The sequence below is a fragment of the Lutra lutra genome, chromosome 6 (genome assembly GCF_902655055.1).
Source record: "Lutra lutra chromosome 6, mLutLut1.2, whole genome shotgun sequence".
Classification (NCBI taxonomy): domain Eukaryota; kingdom Metazoa; phylum Chordata; class Mammalia; order Carnivora; family Mustelidae; genus Lutra; species Lutra lutra.
The window spans coordinates 123,219,406-123,237,909 of record NC_062283.1 but is presented as its reverse complement, the minus strand read 5'-3'; the positions used below and the strand labels follow the sequence as shown (position 1 = coordinate 123,237,909).

Here is an 18,504-nt window from a genome sequence, read left to right as displayed (position 1 = left end):
TTTTTTTTTTTTTAAATCTTGAGGACAAAACTAAGCTTCCTAAAATCCATCCAGAAAGATTAGCACAGGCAGTCGTGTGAAACAGAAAAGGCTTGAAAATTGGGAGCAAATGTTAAGTGGCTGAAGAGCTTTAGCCTACGAAATAATCATTTGAAAGTTCATCAGTTTTACATTGTACATAAAATATAAACCAGTATTACATTGTACATAAAAATGAAGAGGTTATTTGTGAATAACATCCTCACAGTTAATCTCACAAATTTAATTTTGGGTACAGTGTAAGAAAAGGACTACTTATTACAAATTTCCACTCTAGAAGCACACCACACGCGTTTTCTGAGGTCTCCCCCACCTCTCGCTGTGGCTCATTATTTATGCTCAGGTTCAGCTAGTCCGTGGACCAGCGCCTAGGTTTCCTGGAGGTTTCACTTCCGCTGCCATTGCTGTTGAGGGAAGGTGGCGCCTGCCAGACCTTTGACAGGTCAGATATCAATTACATTAAGTCTCTTCAGATGTTCTCTCCGTGTTTTACAAATACCTTTAATATGGTTTAGTCACCATAAGATCTGTGTGCTGCCTTCATGGGTGGGCAAGTGTTAGTAAACGGGGTGGCTCCTTTGCTGCTGCCCCAGGATTCTCTGCTCCAATCCTGAGGTGCATTCTCATCCGGGTGGTCGACTAACAGCCCCTGTCCTGTGCTGACTACGTCATTACGTGCAGACCGCGCACGCTGGAACGCGGGTCTCGGCTCCGGGCGCGGAAGACACGCGTGTGCAGTTGCCGGAAGGCAGCGTGGCAAAAGGCCAGCATGGCGTGTTTTAGCGCCCCAGAGAACTACATCATTTTCAGAATGCTGTAGTCTGTTGGAAAGCCAACAGTGGCCATAAATGGTGTTTGTTAATTTTTCTCAAAAACGAACTTCCAGACACCTGGATAGGGTGGTGCTGGTTTACCTTTAAGAAACTACTCTGTGATTTGAACACGTGTCCTATTCAAAGATAGGTGGAGTAGGTTGAACAGAGTTAATAATTAGGTGAGGGCAGGGTTAATAATTAGGAAAGGGTATTAACATTTATGAGCACCATTTTCTAACTTAGTTTAAATAATTTTTTAAAGACTTCGGTTTTTGTTTTTTTGGGTTTTTTTGTTTTTTGGGAGCGTTTGCAAATATGTTCATACTCATTTAAAAATTTGAAACACTGAAAAAATGTTTTTGATCTTTGTGTATGTTTCCAAGAGTCTGTAGTTATTTTTCTTCAAAGGTAGACTCATAACTTCTTTTCCACTACTATGGATATTATTTTCTGGCAAGATGTTTGGTTCCATTGAATTGTATTAGTGAATGCAGTGTATGGCTATAACATACTTAGCAGTGATGTAATAACGGTACTTAAGTTAATTTCACTTTCAGTAAGAAATTAAGACTGTTCTCACAATTAGTACTTTATTTCCTAAAGTGATTTATTATTTATTTATTACATGAGACTTTGAGATAAATCTACTTTCTGGGAATTTATAGGAGATCAGTGTGGTTTAGTAGAAGCACTTTGTTTAGGAGTTAGAAATCTGCTTTGAATCTCATTTGATAACTAGCTGTTTGATGTCTTCCAAGTTATTTGTCTCTGATTCTCCATTTTAGCATCTGTAAGATAAAGATAATTTTGTTAGGAAAAATTGAGATAGTTTGATTGAAAAGTTCTTAGTAAGCTGTTTAAGAAAAATCCAAAGGTATAAAATATCTTTACAAAAGAATATATGTTTACAATGTTAGATGTTAAGTGAGTTTGAAAATGTAATTTCCATTTTTTTTGAAGTTCTCAGTAGTCCCAACCTTATTGAATTACTTGTAAAATTATCACAATTCCTAAATTATTGAAAATCAAATTCTCTAAGTGTCATGTATAAACTAAGTGTACATAAATGTTATTCAATTAAAGGGTTACTTAATTTATAGAAGTTTTTTGTCATGTATTTTCCTAAATAATAAAAGAATATATGTCCCATACTGTTTTATAAATTCTTTATAATCATGCAAGTAGACTTTATACTTGAGGAAATTAGAAATAATAGTTATTGTAAAATTATTTTCACTCATATAAATTGTTAGTCTCCTACACACATGTGTAAACATCAGATAAAAAATTACAGAGGCAGTGTCATATAGTGTAAAATTGCTAGTCTGATGTCATTGAGGCCTGGGTTTAGGTTAATTCAACATATTTCTATTGAGGCACCTATTTTGGGCTAGGAACAGTGAGGGAGTACAACATTGTACATAATATTATACTCACCCTGAAAGAGGCAATTAAGCTAGATTCTGAAACATGAGTAAAATTTGGACAATCAGAGACTTTGGGGAAGGTTGCATAGAAATAGGCATAGCGTGGACAGGACCTTGTTTTTAGATGTTAAGAAATCCTTGTTGGCTAGAGTTAAAAATGGATAATGGTCAGTAAGGCTGGAATAAAAGGATGGGGTAGCTCCTAGGGTGACGTGAAAACAAAGTATAGGAGTTTGGATTGAATATCAGGCTGTACTAAGCCACTCAAGATGTGTGATCAGTTCTATGATTGCAGCCATGGTTTCAGGATGATACTAGCATTAGTTGTATTACTAACTTTAAAGTTAATCACATTGCCTTTGGGGCCTTCTGAAGAATAAAATTCTTTTTTTTTTTTTTTTTTTTTTTTTGTTCTAAGGCCATTCTTTGAATTGTATGACACGAATACAGTTTCTTTCTTTTATTTGAGAAAATCGGCAATGAGAAATTAATGCTTTAAAGAAATTAGTGGCTGCTCCTTTAGTTCCTCCTCTTACTTTAGTAAGAAATTTACATCTTTTAAACTGCAGATTCTTTTGAATGTTTTATAATATAACTAAGTTTTTTTGACAAGATTCTGTTTCTGTCCATCCTTGATGGTATTAAATGTTTTTGAGTAAAAACTATATAAATCTATTTCTTGCGATTTCAAATTCACAGTACAAATTGGAAAGGAAGTTAAAGATCCCCTGAGTTTTTCTTCTAGCTCCAAGTCTGTAATTCAGATATATTTTTTACACTTTATTTTTGTTTATTTGATTAGCCTATTAAATTAGCTTTTAAAAATCACTTTTAAGTAAGTTTTAGCTAACAGCTCAAACTGTTTTTAGAAATAGGTAAAGAGTTGTTACTAGGTAGTTTCTCCTTTCTAGATAGAGAATGATTACTGATAATGATTTATTGACCTAATATGGTTCTTTGGGAATTTGGGAATAGATGTAAAGGGATTTTTTCTGTTCCTAAATTGGTTGTCTTTATCAGTATATTTTCACTGCTGGAATTACCCAGAAGTATATTTGTAGTAGTTTTTTTTGAAGAGGGTGACTTGAACAGTGATTCACTGGGGCTAATACTGTTTTTTTCATTTTCGAATAGTTGGAATAGGTAATGGGAAAGAAGCAATTGAAAGTGCAGCTGCATTTCTCTTCAAGACATTTCGCTTGAAGGACTGTGTTGGTCACAAGGAGACAAAGGCTATCAAACAGATGTTTGGTCCCTTTCCATCGTCATCTGCCACTGCAGCTTGTAATGCTACTAATCGAATTACTTCTCGTTTTCGTCAAGACAATCTCACTGCTCTTATCCAGGTGACAGAAGAAGAAGATGATGATAGAGTTTTATTTGGTAAAAATTTAGCATTTTCATTTGACATGCATGATTTGGACCACTTTGATGAACTGCCAATAAATGGTGAACCCCAGAAAACTATAAGCCTTGATTATAAGAAGTTTCTGAATGAACATTTTCAGGAGCATTCCACCCCAGAGCTTAAGCCTGTGGAAAAAACAAATGACTCCTTTTTGTGGTGTGAAGTTGAGAAGTACTTAAATGCAACTCTAAATGAGATGGCTGAAGCAACAAGAATAGAAGATCTTTGCTGTACTTTATATGATATGCTTGCTTCCGTTAAAAGTGGTGATGAACTTCAGAATGAGGTATAGTGGAAATTATTGAAGTTTTATATTCGTATGAATATATGAGTAATGTGAGTTATCTTAATAACCTTTTTAAACATGGATAGTTATCAAAGATAATTTAATATTATGCTGATGTAAAATAAGTAGCCAAATGGTTTATATAGTATGCATGTGTATCTTTCCAGTAAGTAGTTGTAGGAAGACTGTGAGCGTAATGAATAAGCGAAGACTTAAGAGCATCCATATGTCCTGGTTATTGGGATAGTCCTGGTTAAATCTGTTGTTATAATAATTAGTAGGGTTAATAATAAGTGTTAATGTTTGTATAGTGTTTTATATTTCTAAGAGTTATTTGATAAAATGCAATAAATTTCAAAGTATTAGAAATTTTATCTATATGTTTTGTGACCCCCTGCTTTAGAAAAATATTTTTTCACTAGTTTGTATGTTTGAAAGAACAAACTTTGAAAAACAGACTGATCTGGAAGTAACTGGACTAATTTATATTACTTAGAAAAAACTCTATAAGTTTTTTATATCACATAAAGGAAAATATAATTTTAATTCCTTTCTATGCCACGATTTACTTATGTTATTTAAATGATGAATTACTCTTACAGTTACATGAAAAGTTTATCTTAAAGTTTTTAGTTTTGCTCTCAGTACTGGCATTGTTTTCCTTTCTTGTTATAAATTTAATATAATGTCAACTCAATATTAATACTGGATAAATTAGGTGAGTAACATATTTAATGAAGGATTAAGAGAAGAGATATACTGTTGCAGAGTAGGTGTAGGTTTTAAAATCAGACACTCCTTCCTTTCCCTACCAAAGTCTTGGTAGTAAGGCTCTAGGTAATTGAATTTCCAGAGGGTGTTTTCTTATTGGACTATCTCACAGGGCTATGAATACAAAGGTAATAGAATTATTATAAGCCTTAAATGATCTGTCAATAATGTGAAATGATAAGTAGCACTTAGTAAATACTCATTACATGGTAGCTATATTATTTATTGTTATTATTATTTTAAATCACATCAAGTATCAGGAATACAGGTAATATTAGGGTTTTTTTTTTTTTTTCAGAGAAAAATTAATTTAGGAAATTAGCTAAACAGATATTGGAGGCCTGACCCCAAGGTAACGTTAGGTATTAGGCCGATTAGCTTTGGTTTGGAAGTAAGTTACTGTATTTTTAATTCTGTGATCAGTTTCATTTCTCTTGCCTTCTTTGCAATTTATATCAAGATACGTTCCACATTTGTAAATGGTTTTGCTCTAATATTCTGTAAATAATAATGTTTTAAAAATTGGGATTTATAAAGAAAATCCTACTGATACTTCTTTATCATAATTGAATACATAGTTTTCTTGTTATGATTTTAGTAAACTGAAACTTATATAACTAATGGAAATTTTATTTTCTGAGTTAGCCGTAAAACTATTCCTTCAGTTCTGAATATCTGCAGTGAAATTTGTATTTCTTACTTCCTTGCCACAGTTTTTAAGTAGTAACTGAATCTGGTTGTTGGACGGAGACTGTTTTTTAGTTCTTAAACTGAAGTTCTCATGTTTTTCGTAATCTAGCTCAGTAATCATAATCTAGCTTAGTACACGGTCAAACTTAATTCATGCATCCATCCATTCATCCTATATTTATTGTATGGTTATTATGTGTGACGTACAATGCTAGTTACTGGACATAGAAGGATGAATAAGGTAGCAGCCTTACTCTGAGGGAATTCATTGTACATTAGGAGGAGGCATAACATTAAAAAAGTGTACTCAAATACCATAGGCATTATGGTACTACAGTTGACTTTTAACACAGGTATTAGACGCATTGGGGCCAATGCACTTCTGCCCTGTGCACAGGCAGAAGTCCATCTATAGCCTTAGACTCCCCCCTCGCCCCCAGAACTTAACTACTAATAGCCTACTGTTGATTGGAAGACTTACTGATAATGTAGTTGATTAACAGATATTTTGTATATGCATTGTATACTGTATTCTTATAATAAAGTAAGCTAGGGAAAAGAAAATGTTAAGAAAATCATAAGTAAGAGAAAATACATTTATAGTCATGTACTGTATTTATTGAGAAAAAACCCATATAGAAGTGGATCCACACAGTTCAAACCTATGTTGTTCCCAGGTTAACTGTATATAGAAACAAAATGGGGGCGTAAAGGAGCCAGTCATAGATTGTGTGGAGGGGTTACTGTGGTAGGAAAAGTACTCATAGAGGTGGTTAATCTTGAGCCACGTCTTAAAATATGACAAGATTTAACTTCTTCAAGTGGACCAGAAAGGTAGGGAACCTATTTTAAATGTAAGCAAGAATGCGGTGTGTTTAAAGAGCTGTAATCTGTACAGTGAGGGTGCTGGGTGTAAAAGGCATGTGGCTGAGAGACAAGGATGGGCAGACAGAAGGGTCAGAGAAAGTAAGGCTTTGTATACCTTGTTAAGTTGTACTGTGAGCCACTCTAAAACCTATCCATACACCCTGTATGGTCTGGTTCAGTCAGTTTTCAACCGGTGTTTAATGGACAGTTTAACATGTAAGTGAATATTTCACAATCTACCAGTAGCTTGAGTAATGGAGTTTTAAATGATTCATTTAGTGTTTTGGTTTTTCTAACTGTGAATAAAAATAAATAATTATTAGGATAGTTCTTAAAAATTTTACAGTGTATGTTATTCATACTTTATATATTTGACCCCTTTCTGAGCAATTATAGTTTTACAGCAAATTTTCCTTACAACTTTGAAGTAATTCTTGAATAGAAAATGTTTCATTACAGTTACTCTTCACCATGTTATTTTCACTTTAAGGTGTGCTATACCTTATGTGTTATCTTTTGACTTTGAAATTCTTCACTTTTAAGCCTGGAAAGGGTGTAATTAAAAGAGTTATCAGTATATGTGATAGCATGATTCATTTCCATTTCTTTTTGAGGTTTTAGTTGACTCTGGAGTAGTAATATTTAAATAAACACACTATGTGCTATTGCTCCAGAAATTTAGCAGAACCATAGAAATAGATTTTTACATATAATGTAGGAGGAGTATGTTAAAAGCTATGTCTATGATGATGACATTTTTTTCCCTCAACACAGGATTTCCCAATTCTGCATTTATTTCTTGACCTAATGACTGATGATAAAGCTAAGGACTGGCTATTTAAAGGGCCCCCCCCGTCCCCCCGCCAAAGACCTTTATGTTATTGTTGAAGTAGTGTTGGAAGCATGAGAATAAGAAGTATGTGCATATGATGACATTTACCACAAAGGTGGGGCAAGAGAGAGTTTCTAGTCTGAAATGTGTGGAGAGAAGTAATCCTAATGACAGTAGTCATAACAGTAACGCCAGCTTTTGAGTGTCTACTGTTTGACTTAAGCATTATGTTAAGTGGTATGTGTACGTTACCTCCTTTAATCTTTAAAAGCAATACTTTGAGGTAAGCAGTGTCGGATTAAAAGCTGTTAGAAACTCCTAAGCACTGAAAAGGTTACATTCTGAAGCACTTCACCTCCCCTCCCATAAGTTATTAAAAAAAAAAAAATACTAAAGCAAATATAAGAAATTCTAATAAACTCTCATTTGTACCATTATAGTTAAGTTGAAGTCTTTTTCAAATATCAGATTCTTTAAAAGAGTTTTTCTTATTTTTTGGTACCTCTGCCTTGCTGTACTTATTTAAGGAACTATTCTGGTGGCTTTATGTATTATTGCTTACTAGGAGGTAAAGCTATTTTATAGAAATGTTGGGAAATTTCCCCAAGGTTACAGAATAAGTAGTGAATCCAGGATTTAAATTCAGACATTCTGACTCCACTGTCATGTACTTTCTTTGCCAAAAAAGTAAATCTACATTTTGCTGTATTTGGTGCTTTGAAACATAAAACATTTTAAATATGCTGAGGAATCTTTGGCGTTTACTCTAATTCACAATTGCATTAGAAACAATGTTTGGCCCTTTTAGAGAGTTCCAAATATGGAGCTGGCTGAAATAAGAGAAAGGATGAAAACTTATTAAGGATAAGTTTCAGTATTTCTGCAGAGAATTAGTTATACTTGAAGTACTTTTATGTTTTAGTGGCTATTGAACTAATACAACAGCCCACTTAGGTTTCCCAATACCCTCATCTTTACATGCCCTACCTAACAACTCGAAGGCCTTTTCACCTCTCACTTCTAGTCCTCTTTCAGTTAAGGCTACACTCATTATGATTAATCCTTAGAATTTGTTTGGGGTAGAGATTCTTTAAGGTTCTTTATGCTCTTGAGGTATATTTACTTTAAAAAATATTTCTTAGCATCAGAGCATTTTAGTCATCAGAAGCAATTAAGATTTGAACATTCCATTTTATTTTCTTAATCAGGACCTGTCGTGATTAGTACAGACATCTTCCTGTTGCTGGTGTTCCATAACCAGAATTGTAGCAGTCAGTTTAGTCCTACTGGGATCATGTAATGAACTTTGAAAACCTACTTCCCCCCAGAAAGTAGTAATATTAGTAACAGGAAGTATACTGTGTTTTCAGTGCCTGTTATGTGTGGACCTGGACCAGGCTGTCTTCCTCGACATAACCAGTTTCTTTATAGTCCTGCATGGTACGGATAGAACCCTCTGTATAAAGATAGAAAACAAAACAAAACTGAGGCACATGGGTTTCCTAAAGTGATAAAAGCGAGACTGGTAGAAATTCTGGGACTTTCTTCTGAACTTAGGCCTACTGTTCTATCCAGTATGCCATTAGATTCTTTGAAGAGAAGAGCACTGACTAGCAAGACTATTGGAAGAATTTCTTTTCTTACAAAGCCAGGCCAAATTCTGTTTGCTTACCTGTGGTTGACCATGGGCAAACTACTAAGCCTTTAAAAACGTCAGCTCCGTATTTGTAAAATATCTGCGTAGGAATTTTGCTGTTGGGATTTGTGAGATAATATATATGAAGCATTTAGCATAATGTTTCACAGATGGTAGGCTTTCAAATGTTCCTTTCTTGCCTTCCATGCTAATGAGCATCATATATTTATACATATCAAAGTTTTAGTAGAGTATATACTCTATTATAGATCAGTATATAAAATTTAATCTATGCCTTATATATAGATGTTTCAAGTAATAAAATGATGCTTAAAGGCTAGGTCTTAATTCAGAGAATTGTTATTTTTCACCACTTTTTCTATTTACTTTTTAAAAGTCTCACTAATCCTAAAGAAAATCTTTTGAATTTAATTTTTGAAGTGGGTTCTGATTTTAATAGTCTTTGTTAAAATAGAAAAGCTGTTAATAGAAAGACACTTGAGAATATTGGAGATCTATTGAAGATATATTGGAGTGTATGTATCTCTTGGTTTTCTTTCAATATTAAATGCTATTTGCAGAGTTTTTAATACTGATATATAAATATTGATAGAGTTATTGTATAATCAGTTCTTAGGAAAAGTGAATTTTGAGTTATATTGATATGATCATAGTTTCTTTTGTGTATATGGAGCTTATTCTTTATAGCATTTGTGATTTGACATTTGCTGTTAGCATTATCTCTTGACGCTTTGCAGATGGTGTTACTTGACTCATTCAAGTTCACTTCTGAATTTAACCCTGTTCCAGACATGTGCCTGATCCTAAGAAGTACGAATTATTTGGTTAGATTGTCTTCTGAGGGAAGACTGTATTTTTTTTTTAGTACTTATTTGCATTATAAAGGATTCCAACATTCTTGTGAAATTTTGGTATACGATAATTAGCATGGTTTAATTTGGTGGTTCTTGAACATTTTGTTCTCAAAACTCATTTACACTCTTAAGAATTACTGAGGACCTCCTAGAACTTTTCTTTATGTTGTTTATCAGTATGTTCTATTGATATTGTATTAGAAATTAAGACAAAAAAATTTAATACATTAAATGATTTAGTATTTTAGGATAATACTAAACTATTAATACTAATATACCTCATTTGTTATATTAAGGAATATTTTTATTAAAAATAACTTTCCTAAAATAAAAAAATATAGTTTAAAGAATGGCATTTGATTATCTTTTTTCAAATTATTTAAACACCTAGCTTAATAGAAGACAACTAGGTTCCCCTATGTGCTTCTGCATTTAGTGGGTTCTGATATCTTGCATTATGCCTCTGCAAAACTCAACTGACTTTCCACTCATGGGAGGATGTGAGTGAATGAGGCAAATAATATTTTAATAAAATAAAATATACTAATATTACATTTATTATATTAAATAATAATGTTATTTATTTTTAATAATAATTTTGACCTCATGGACCTCTTAAAAGAATCTTAGAGATTCCAGACCACACTTTGAAAACCACTGATTTAATGTATATACTGCAGTCTGACGAGAAGGACATAACGATGATTTTGGTATCTAGAATAGGATATTTAAAATACTGTTATGCTGAATGATACCATTAATGTTTTATGAAAAGATTTTTCATCTATTTGATGTTGTATATTTTTGGTAGATTTAGCACTGTTGAACAATACAAAGACACTGACATCAGCCAGGTTAGAATTAAAATAGTGTCCCGGGCACCTGGGTGGCTCAGTGGGTTGGGCCGCTGCCTTCGGCTTGGGTCATGATCTCAGGGTCCTGGGATCGAGTCCCGCATCGGGCTCTCTGCTCAGCGGGGAGCCTGCTTCCCTCTCTCTCTCTCTGCCTGCCTCTCTGTCTACTTGTGATCTCTCTCTGTCAAATAAACAAATAAAATCTTAAAAAAAATAAAATAAAATAAAAAATAAAATAGTGTCCCTTCAGCTGTGAAGGCCAAATGTGTGTTGCCTTTTCTATAGTCCTTCCATCAATGATCAGAAGAGACTTTTTTCCAACCAAATCTGAATGGAGAGCTGCCACTGGGTAAAATTAAACTTTTAAGATGTAGAGAATCTTTGCAGTCATAGAATTTCTCCACCCAATCTAGTATTTGTGGGTCTAGCATTCTGTCAAAATGGTGGTGCCCCTATAATGAGGTCTACTTATTGTAATGAAGAGGGTTTTTTTTTGTTATTTTGTTTTTGTTTTTAGAAGATACCCCATTCCTGGGGCACCTGGGTGGCTCAGTGGGTTAAAGCCTCTGCCTTCAGCTCGGGTTATAGTCTTAGGGTCCTGGGATCAAGCCCCGCATCGGTCTCTCTGCTTGGCAGGGAGCCTGCTTCCTCCTCTCTCTGCCTGCCTCTCTGCCTGCTTGTGATCTCTCTGTCAAATAAATAAATAAGAATAAAAATCTTAAAAAAAAAATAGAAGATATCCCATTCCTTTCTTGAATAGTTCTCTTAAAACTTGTTTGTTGAGGGGCGCCTGGGTGGCTCAGTGGGTTAAAGCCTCTGCCTTCGGCTCAGGTCATTATCCCAGCGTCCTGGAATCGAGCCCCCATCGGGCTGTCTACTCTGCAGGGAGCCTGCTTCCTCCTCCTCTCTCTCTCTACCTGCTTCTCTGCCTACTTGTGATCTCTGTCTGTCAAATAAATAAATAAAATCTTAAAAAAAAAAAACTTGTTTGTTGAACTGATACTATTTCTGTTAAGTCTTCCTTTTAGTCCTGTATTTCTACAGTGAGGCAACAAAGTTGTAGGCATCTGCTCTTTTACATGAGGATAGAGGATATTTTATGCATATGGTGGTAGTTACGTTTTCACTCCCTTACCATTTTATTTCTTTTAAGTGTAAAACTCAGTTTTCTTCTGTGTTCCCTGTTAATCCGTTATCAAAACAATTTTGATACAGTTATTCAGTGGTCCGTAGATCTACCAATATGGACATATACAATGCTTTCATCATCTTGTCTTTAAGGATATTAAACTGTGAGTTACTTTGTTTAAGAACAATTAACCTAATAATCTCATAGGAAAATTAACTAAGACTATTTTTTCATGACTTTATTTAGCAAATCCTGTTCTTTTTGTTGTTGTTACATTGCTATGTATTAATTTTAAGCTTACAGTTAAGTAGTTTTCACAATCTATCATTGTATCTCTTCTGTTTTCTTTTTCAAAATTGGAGAATTTTGCCTTTCTCTGGCACTTGTGATTTTCTTTATTATTTCTCAGAGATAGCAGTGATTATGCTTAAAATCCTTGCCTGTTTAAAAGAGAGGAAATGGTATCTCACTGTTGAATTACATTTTTTTTTTTTTACAACTGAGGCTAACTTTTTTTTTTTTTTCATTTATTTGTAGGCCATTTACTGTTTGCTTGTGAGAATTATCAGTTTTTCATTTGATGAAGTTGTTTTTTATTTATATGATTTATAATGAGATTAAAAAATTTTTGCAGATGTTTTAAGTATTTCAAGTTGGCAAATCTTTCATCTTTTTACATAGGAATCTTCTTTTGGCGTTAGATTGCTTAGAAAGGCAATCCCCAAGACATGATTGAATCTACCATGTTTTTTGAACTTACTTACCTTTTAGTCTCACAGGTTTTAAATAGAATGTTATTTGGATCAGATGTCTCTTTTCTCTGTATTTGATTAATGGATACATAACTGAATATGTCCATATTGCATACTCTAAAGTGGTAGAGCCATTTTTTTCCCAAGGCTCTTGTCACTTCCACATTGTTTACCATTCTAGGTTGTTCATTTCTACATTTACTCAATAAGCAATGAAATTTTCATGAGGAAAATGAAGAATCATTTGTTCTACTTGTAGCTAAATGTGAAATTTAGGAAAGGTCAAAATAGGTGAAATATTTCACCTGTTATAATTGGTCTCAAGTTTTATAACCTGTAATAGGAAAGCATTAGCTATATTTTGTATTTACCTTGATTGTGTGTTGCTTTTGTTCCTCTTTTTATGGTTCCAGTTATTAAAATGATAGGTTGAAAGGACGTGATAAAATAAATATAAATTTATGTACTTGTAATCAGGAATACTTTTAATTCTGGATAGGAAAATCTAGGTTAGTAGCTACATTTGTTTAAAAAAAATTATTTTTAACCAGTGACTATTTCCTGCTTTATTTTTTGGTCACATTTAGGTTTTAAGCATATTTTACTCATATAAGAAAACAGTGATGTCATTCATGATGATAAAATCCATTTTTAAAAAAGATTATTTATTTGAGAGAGCAAGCGTACAACTGCGAGAGAAGAGGCAGAGAAGCAGACTCTGAGCACAGGGCCTGGACAGTGAGGGTCGGGATATGGGGCTTGTTCTTACGATCCTGAGATCATGACCTGAGCCGAAATCAAGAATAGGATGCTCACCTGATTTATTCATCCAGGTGCCCCAAAACCATTTGTTGTAGTTAAAAAAACCTATTGTAGGTAAATGACTGTCCATCTGTTGGGCAAAACTCCATCTCCACCTCTTAATAAAACTATAGCTTAAACTCACAATGAAGACTTAAACACTTGCCGTTATTAATCTGTTACTAATCTGTGGCAGTAATGGATTTCAAACCATTTTGCTGTTCATTGGAATGGTTACTCAAAGAGTAGGACGTTTTGCCAAATTTTATACTTTTTCTCTTATTTTTCTGTTTGGCTGTTTACTCATTCATTCATTCATTTTCTACTGTTTATCAAATACTCCTATGTGTGTGTGTATATATATATACACACACACATATATATATGTTTACAAGGAGAATGGGAAAGAAAATTGTGTTTGACATAATAATAATATGACTAATTTGGGAGAGCACATGCATTTATATGCTGAGAGATATCTGTAATATATTGATATGTTAAAGAATTAAGATAAACGCATTTTATTAGTAAAATAAAGGATAAATTTCTTGTTTTGATATGTGAGATTAGTAAAAACATTTTAGGTGTTTCAATTGTCAATTTGTAAACAAATGACTATTAGATTTAGAAATTGCTCTGAGCATTCATTTAAATATTTAATACATTAATTGTGTTCAGCTTTACACTTACATGCACACATATTTATACACATACATGTAATGACTATAAATTTATTTACTCCAAGGCAGTTAAAATCAATGTATTTTCTAAGAATCAAGGAAACTATCAATTTGCCATGAAAATATAAAGCAAGCTCTAATTATACAGTGGTATCTAGCTGTAACCTTACTTAAATACATCTAATTAATTATAGCATGTGAAGAATGAATAGGTTCACATTCCAAGTAGTTTTAATTAAGTTGTAAGTGACCTTGGTTTTAGCTTTGTGTTAGATTAAGTACCTGTAAATAATGAACATTAGTTATTCTGAAAATATAATTTATCTAATTTTCTGTAGTGCAACAACAATTTGCATAACACATTTTTCTTGAGAGAAAAATAATTCTAAATAAATGGTGTCCTAATTTTCATGGTCATTTTCTTATGTATTTAAGACTTTATTTTGGGACGTATGAATATTTAATAATCTTTTATGCCACAAACCAAACTAAGAATAATTTACAATGTTATTAATATACTGTGCTTTATGTAATTATTCTTATACTCAGTTCCACATGGACTGTTAATTCAAAGCTATTTTCATTTACTTAGCTTTTAACATTTTCCTTTATCATACTTCATTATTCTTAGTTTTCAATATGCATATCTTTTTAAATTGACATGCAAATCTAAAATAGCTTGTTATCTCAAAAGAAGACATTCTCTAAATTGAACATTGTTTTTCTTTAGATACTGTGTTTACTATAATGTATGACATATGCTTTTTAGTACACACAGTGGAGGTGTAGATACAACTTTAATTTTTACAATGTATATCTCTGTATAATTAAAAAAGAAAATAGATGTATTTGCTTTAATTCACGGGAATCTGAATGCCTCCTTTTTTCCTTGAAGCTTTATTCATTGGGTACTGGTGCATTATATGGTTTTTTGATCCTCCTGGTATGCTTAGAATCCCAGCCCAAGTAGAGGATTTGTAAATTATCCTGTTTTAATGCCTAAGGTTATTACAACTTCATAAAATAAACTTCTGAAGCTTTCTTTCTTTCTCCTTTTTCAAAAAAGTTTCTATAAGAAAATGATTATGTCTTTCATGAAAGTTTGATACAACGTCTGGTTTGGTGTCTTTTTGGAAGGCAGACTTTAATTACCAATTCAGATTTTACAATACTTGTTGGCTTATTCAGATTTTTTATTAGTTATATCAAGTTTGAAAATTATATTTTTAATGAGATTAGCCATTTAATCTGAGTACTCAAGCTTTTTGCTCTAAAAGTATTTATAATATCCTCTTATTTAAAAAAAGATGTTAAAAGTTTTTAGTTGGATTGCTCCTTTCTCTCTACCTTTTCTCCATTTTCTCTTTAGTGATAGACGAATGTTTGTTTTATTTTCAGAGAACTACTTTTGGTTTTGTTGCTCTTCTGTTTATCCTCCCACACACACATATGCTTTGGTTCATATTAATATAGCATGTATTAGTTTTAAATAATAAGGCATGTGGCAGTTTTCCAACCTTTAGATATGTAAGGATTGGGATAAAGCCCAATGGCCTTCTAGTTACACCCAGGTATAACAGATGTATTTGTATCACAGTGGAGATGGGTTTCTTTACTTGTTTTCTTTTCTTTTTCTTTTTTTTTTTTTTTAAAGATTTTATTTATTTATTTGACAGAGAGAAATCACAAGTAAGCAGAGAGGCAGGCAGAGAGAGAGGAGGAAGCAGGCTCCCTGCTGAGCAGAAAGCCCGATGTGGGGCTCGAACCCAGGACCTGGGATCATGACCCGAGCCGAAGGCAGCGGCTTAACCCACTGAGCCACCCAGGCGCCCCCTTTACTTGTTTTCTTATGCTATCAACAATAATCATGATAACATTTGGAATACTCTAAAAATATAAGGTGACCTTAAGGACATTTTATTGTATTTGAAAAATAAGAGATCCCAATGAAAATTCCAAGAGATGTATATTTCATAACCTGATGACTTGTGCTGATAGAAAATTACTTCATATTGATCTTTTCATTACTTACTCATTTTCTTCACAAGGATTTATGAAGCATCTTTTTATATATAAGGCATTTTATAAGGTAGTTTTTGTTTAAACTACAAGTAGGATAATCATTCAGCTTTGCAAGTATTAAAAATAGGGTTATAATTCTTTTTTTTCTTGAATATATATCATCTTTTAAAAACAATTAATGGACTTTTTAGAGACCAGTTTTAAATTTACAGAAAAATTGAGCAAAAAGAATAGAACATCTCAGTATATACCTCTTTTGTTTCGTAAATTATCTTAATTTAAGCAGCTGCTCTGTTGATCTCTTTGATAGTATTATTTTTAAGTCTTTATCTCCTTGTTCCGTATTAGCTTCTTCTGGAGTGACCTCAGGTTCCACTGTTGATTTTGTTAACTATCATTTTTTAGGATAAGATTTCTTCACATGTGGGGCTCCTGGGTGGTTCAGTGGGTTAAGCCATCTGCCTTCAGCTCAGGTCATGATCTCCAGGTCCTGGGATGGAACCATGCATTGGGCTTCCTGCTCAGTGGGGAGACTGCTTCCCCCTCTCTCGTTGTTTCTCCCTCTGTCCCTCCCCACTGTTCATTTTCTCTCTCTCCAATAAAATCTTAAAACAAAAAAATGATTTGTTCATATGTTTTAGAATTTTAATTCTTTTTTTTCTTAATTTTTTTTTTTAAGATTTTATTTATTTATTTGACAGAGATCACAAGTAGGCAGAGAGGCAGGCAGAGAGAGTGGAAGGGAAGCAAGCTCCCCGCCGAGAGAGCACAGAGCCCGATGTGGGGCTCGATCCCAGGACTCCGGGATCATGAACTGAGCCAAAGGCAGTGGCTTAACCCACTTCTTTGATTAAGTATTATACGTTTGTTATGGAAAATTTGAGAAAGATAAAAAATAATGAAAAATGGAAAGGGTACAATTTAATGAAATAAAAAATGAAGACATAATTACTAAAATGTGGAAAGGAATGGATGAATAAACTGGGTTACAACCATATAATGGGAAATTATTTAGTGATAAAAGGAAATGAGCCATCAAGCTGTGAAAAAAATGTGGAAAAAATGAATAATGCCAAGTGAAAGATGTCATTCTGAAAAGGCTACATATTATATGATTGTAACTGTGTGACATGCTGGAAAAAGTGAAACTCTGAATATAGTCCAAAGGTCAGTAGTTGCCAGGGCTTGGGAAGGGAGGAAGGGATGAAGTGAGGAAGCACAGGGCAGTGAGTTTATCCTGTATAATACTATTAATGGTAAAAACATTCATTATAGTCATTATACATTTGTCAAAACCTGTAGAATATGCAACACACAAAAAATAAACTAATGTAAAACTGTGGACTTAAATAAAATCTAATTTGGTAGTCATTCTGATACAACCAGACAGATAAATTATGCCATGCAAATATATGCTATCTAGCTCCCAGCAGACCATTTTACAGTAGAATCAAAATATCTTCCAGGCCACTGATTGCATATTCTGTTTGAAATGAAATATTCTGTTTGTTCTCCAACATAATACCCACTAGCCACTTGTGTTTGTTGATCTCTTGTAGTGTGACTAATAGGACAGAAAAATTATATTTTAAATTTATAATTATTTCGAGTATAAATAGGTCATGTGCCTAGTGGCTACAATATTAGGGAAGTATCGAAATTAAATAAGATAGAAAAATGTCAGTGTTAATACAGTTAGGTGGAATTAATAGTTTGTTGAAAAACTTTACCCTAAATATTGGTTCAGTGACAATTTGGGGTCAGTTCTTTCTTTTTATTTTATTCTTTTCTTAATCTCTATTATTTTTATTTTTTGCCCTGTCCTCATTACTTTATTTTATTCCTTTTAAGATTTTATCTATTTACTTGTCAGAGAGAGCACAAACGAGGGGAGTGGCAGGCAGAGGGAGAAACAGACTCCCCGCTGAGCATGGAGCCCCACTGGAGATTCAATCCCAGGACCCTGGCATTATGACCTGAGCCTAAGGCAGACACTTAACTGACAGAACTACCCAGCTGTCCCTGTCCTCAATATTTTTAATCAGTCATTTGCATACAGGTATGGTTATTGAACTTGGATTCAGGACAGATTCAACATTGATAGTGTTTACTGATAAAACAGATGCCTAAATCTGGATTTAGAAAGCTCTCAAAAGACTAAAAAGAAGAAACAGGAAGAATTTGAACCTTATAAGCAATATTTGAATTCTGGGCTTACGAACTGTAAAAAATACAGGATATAGGAATCTTGGACTATTAGGAATTCATGTGGAAAAAACCTAAAACTAAATGTTTTTACTTGGCTGCACATTCAGTTTGAACCAACAGTGTGATGTTGTTATCGACTTAGGCTATGCTTAGAAAAGTTTAACATCTAATTCAAGATATTGGTGTACTCTCTTGTGATCTGCCCCGATCAAATTATATTTGAAATATTATGTTCAGTTTTGGTTTATGATGTCTTTTTTTAAAAAGGCTCAGTAAAAGGTATATTTGTAAAGGAACTTGGGTGAAGAATTATCTAGAAACCAAGTTATATGACTAATAGTAAGGAATTGATTAATGTTTACCTGGGAGGGAAAGGACTTGTGTGTGAAATGTGACTAATACTTTACTTGGC

At 33.3% G+C, this 18,504-nt stretch overlaps 1 protein-coding gene across 4 annotated transcripts in view; it reads left to right on the top strand.

The window, feature by feature from the left end:
* ASCC3 (activating signal cointegrator 1 complex subunit 3) overlaps positions 1–18,504 on the top strand; it is a 338,650-nt gene that overhangs the window by 31,472 nt on the left and 288,674 nt on the right. For all 4 annotated transcript variants that reach the window (XM_047732576.1, XM_047732575.1, XM_047732577.1 and 1 more), the window contains exon 4: positions 3,416–3,975. In XM_047732576.1, the coding sequence (XP_047588532.1) occupies positions 3,416–3,975 (560 nt within the window). The remainder of the gene's footprint in view (positions 1–3,415; positions 3,976–18,504) is intronic.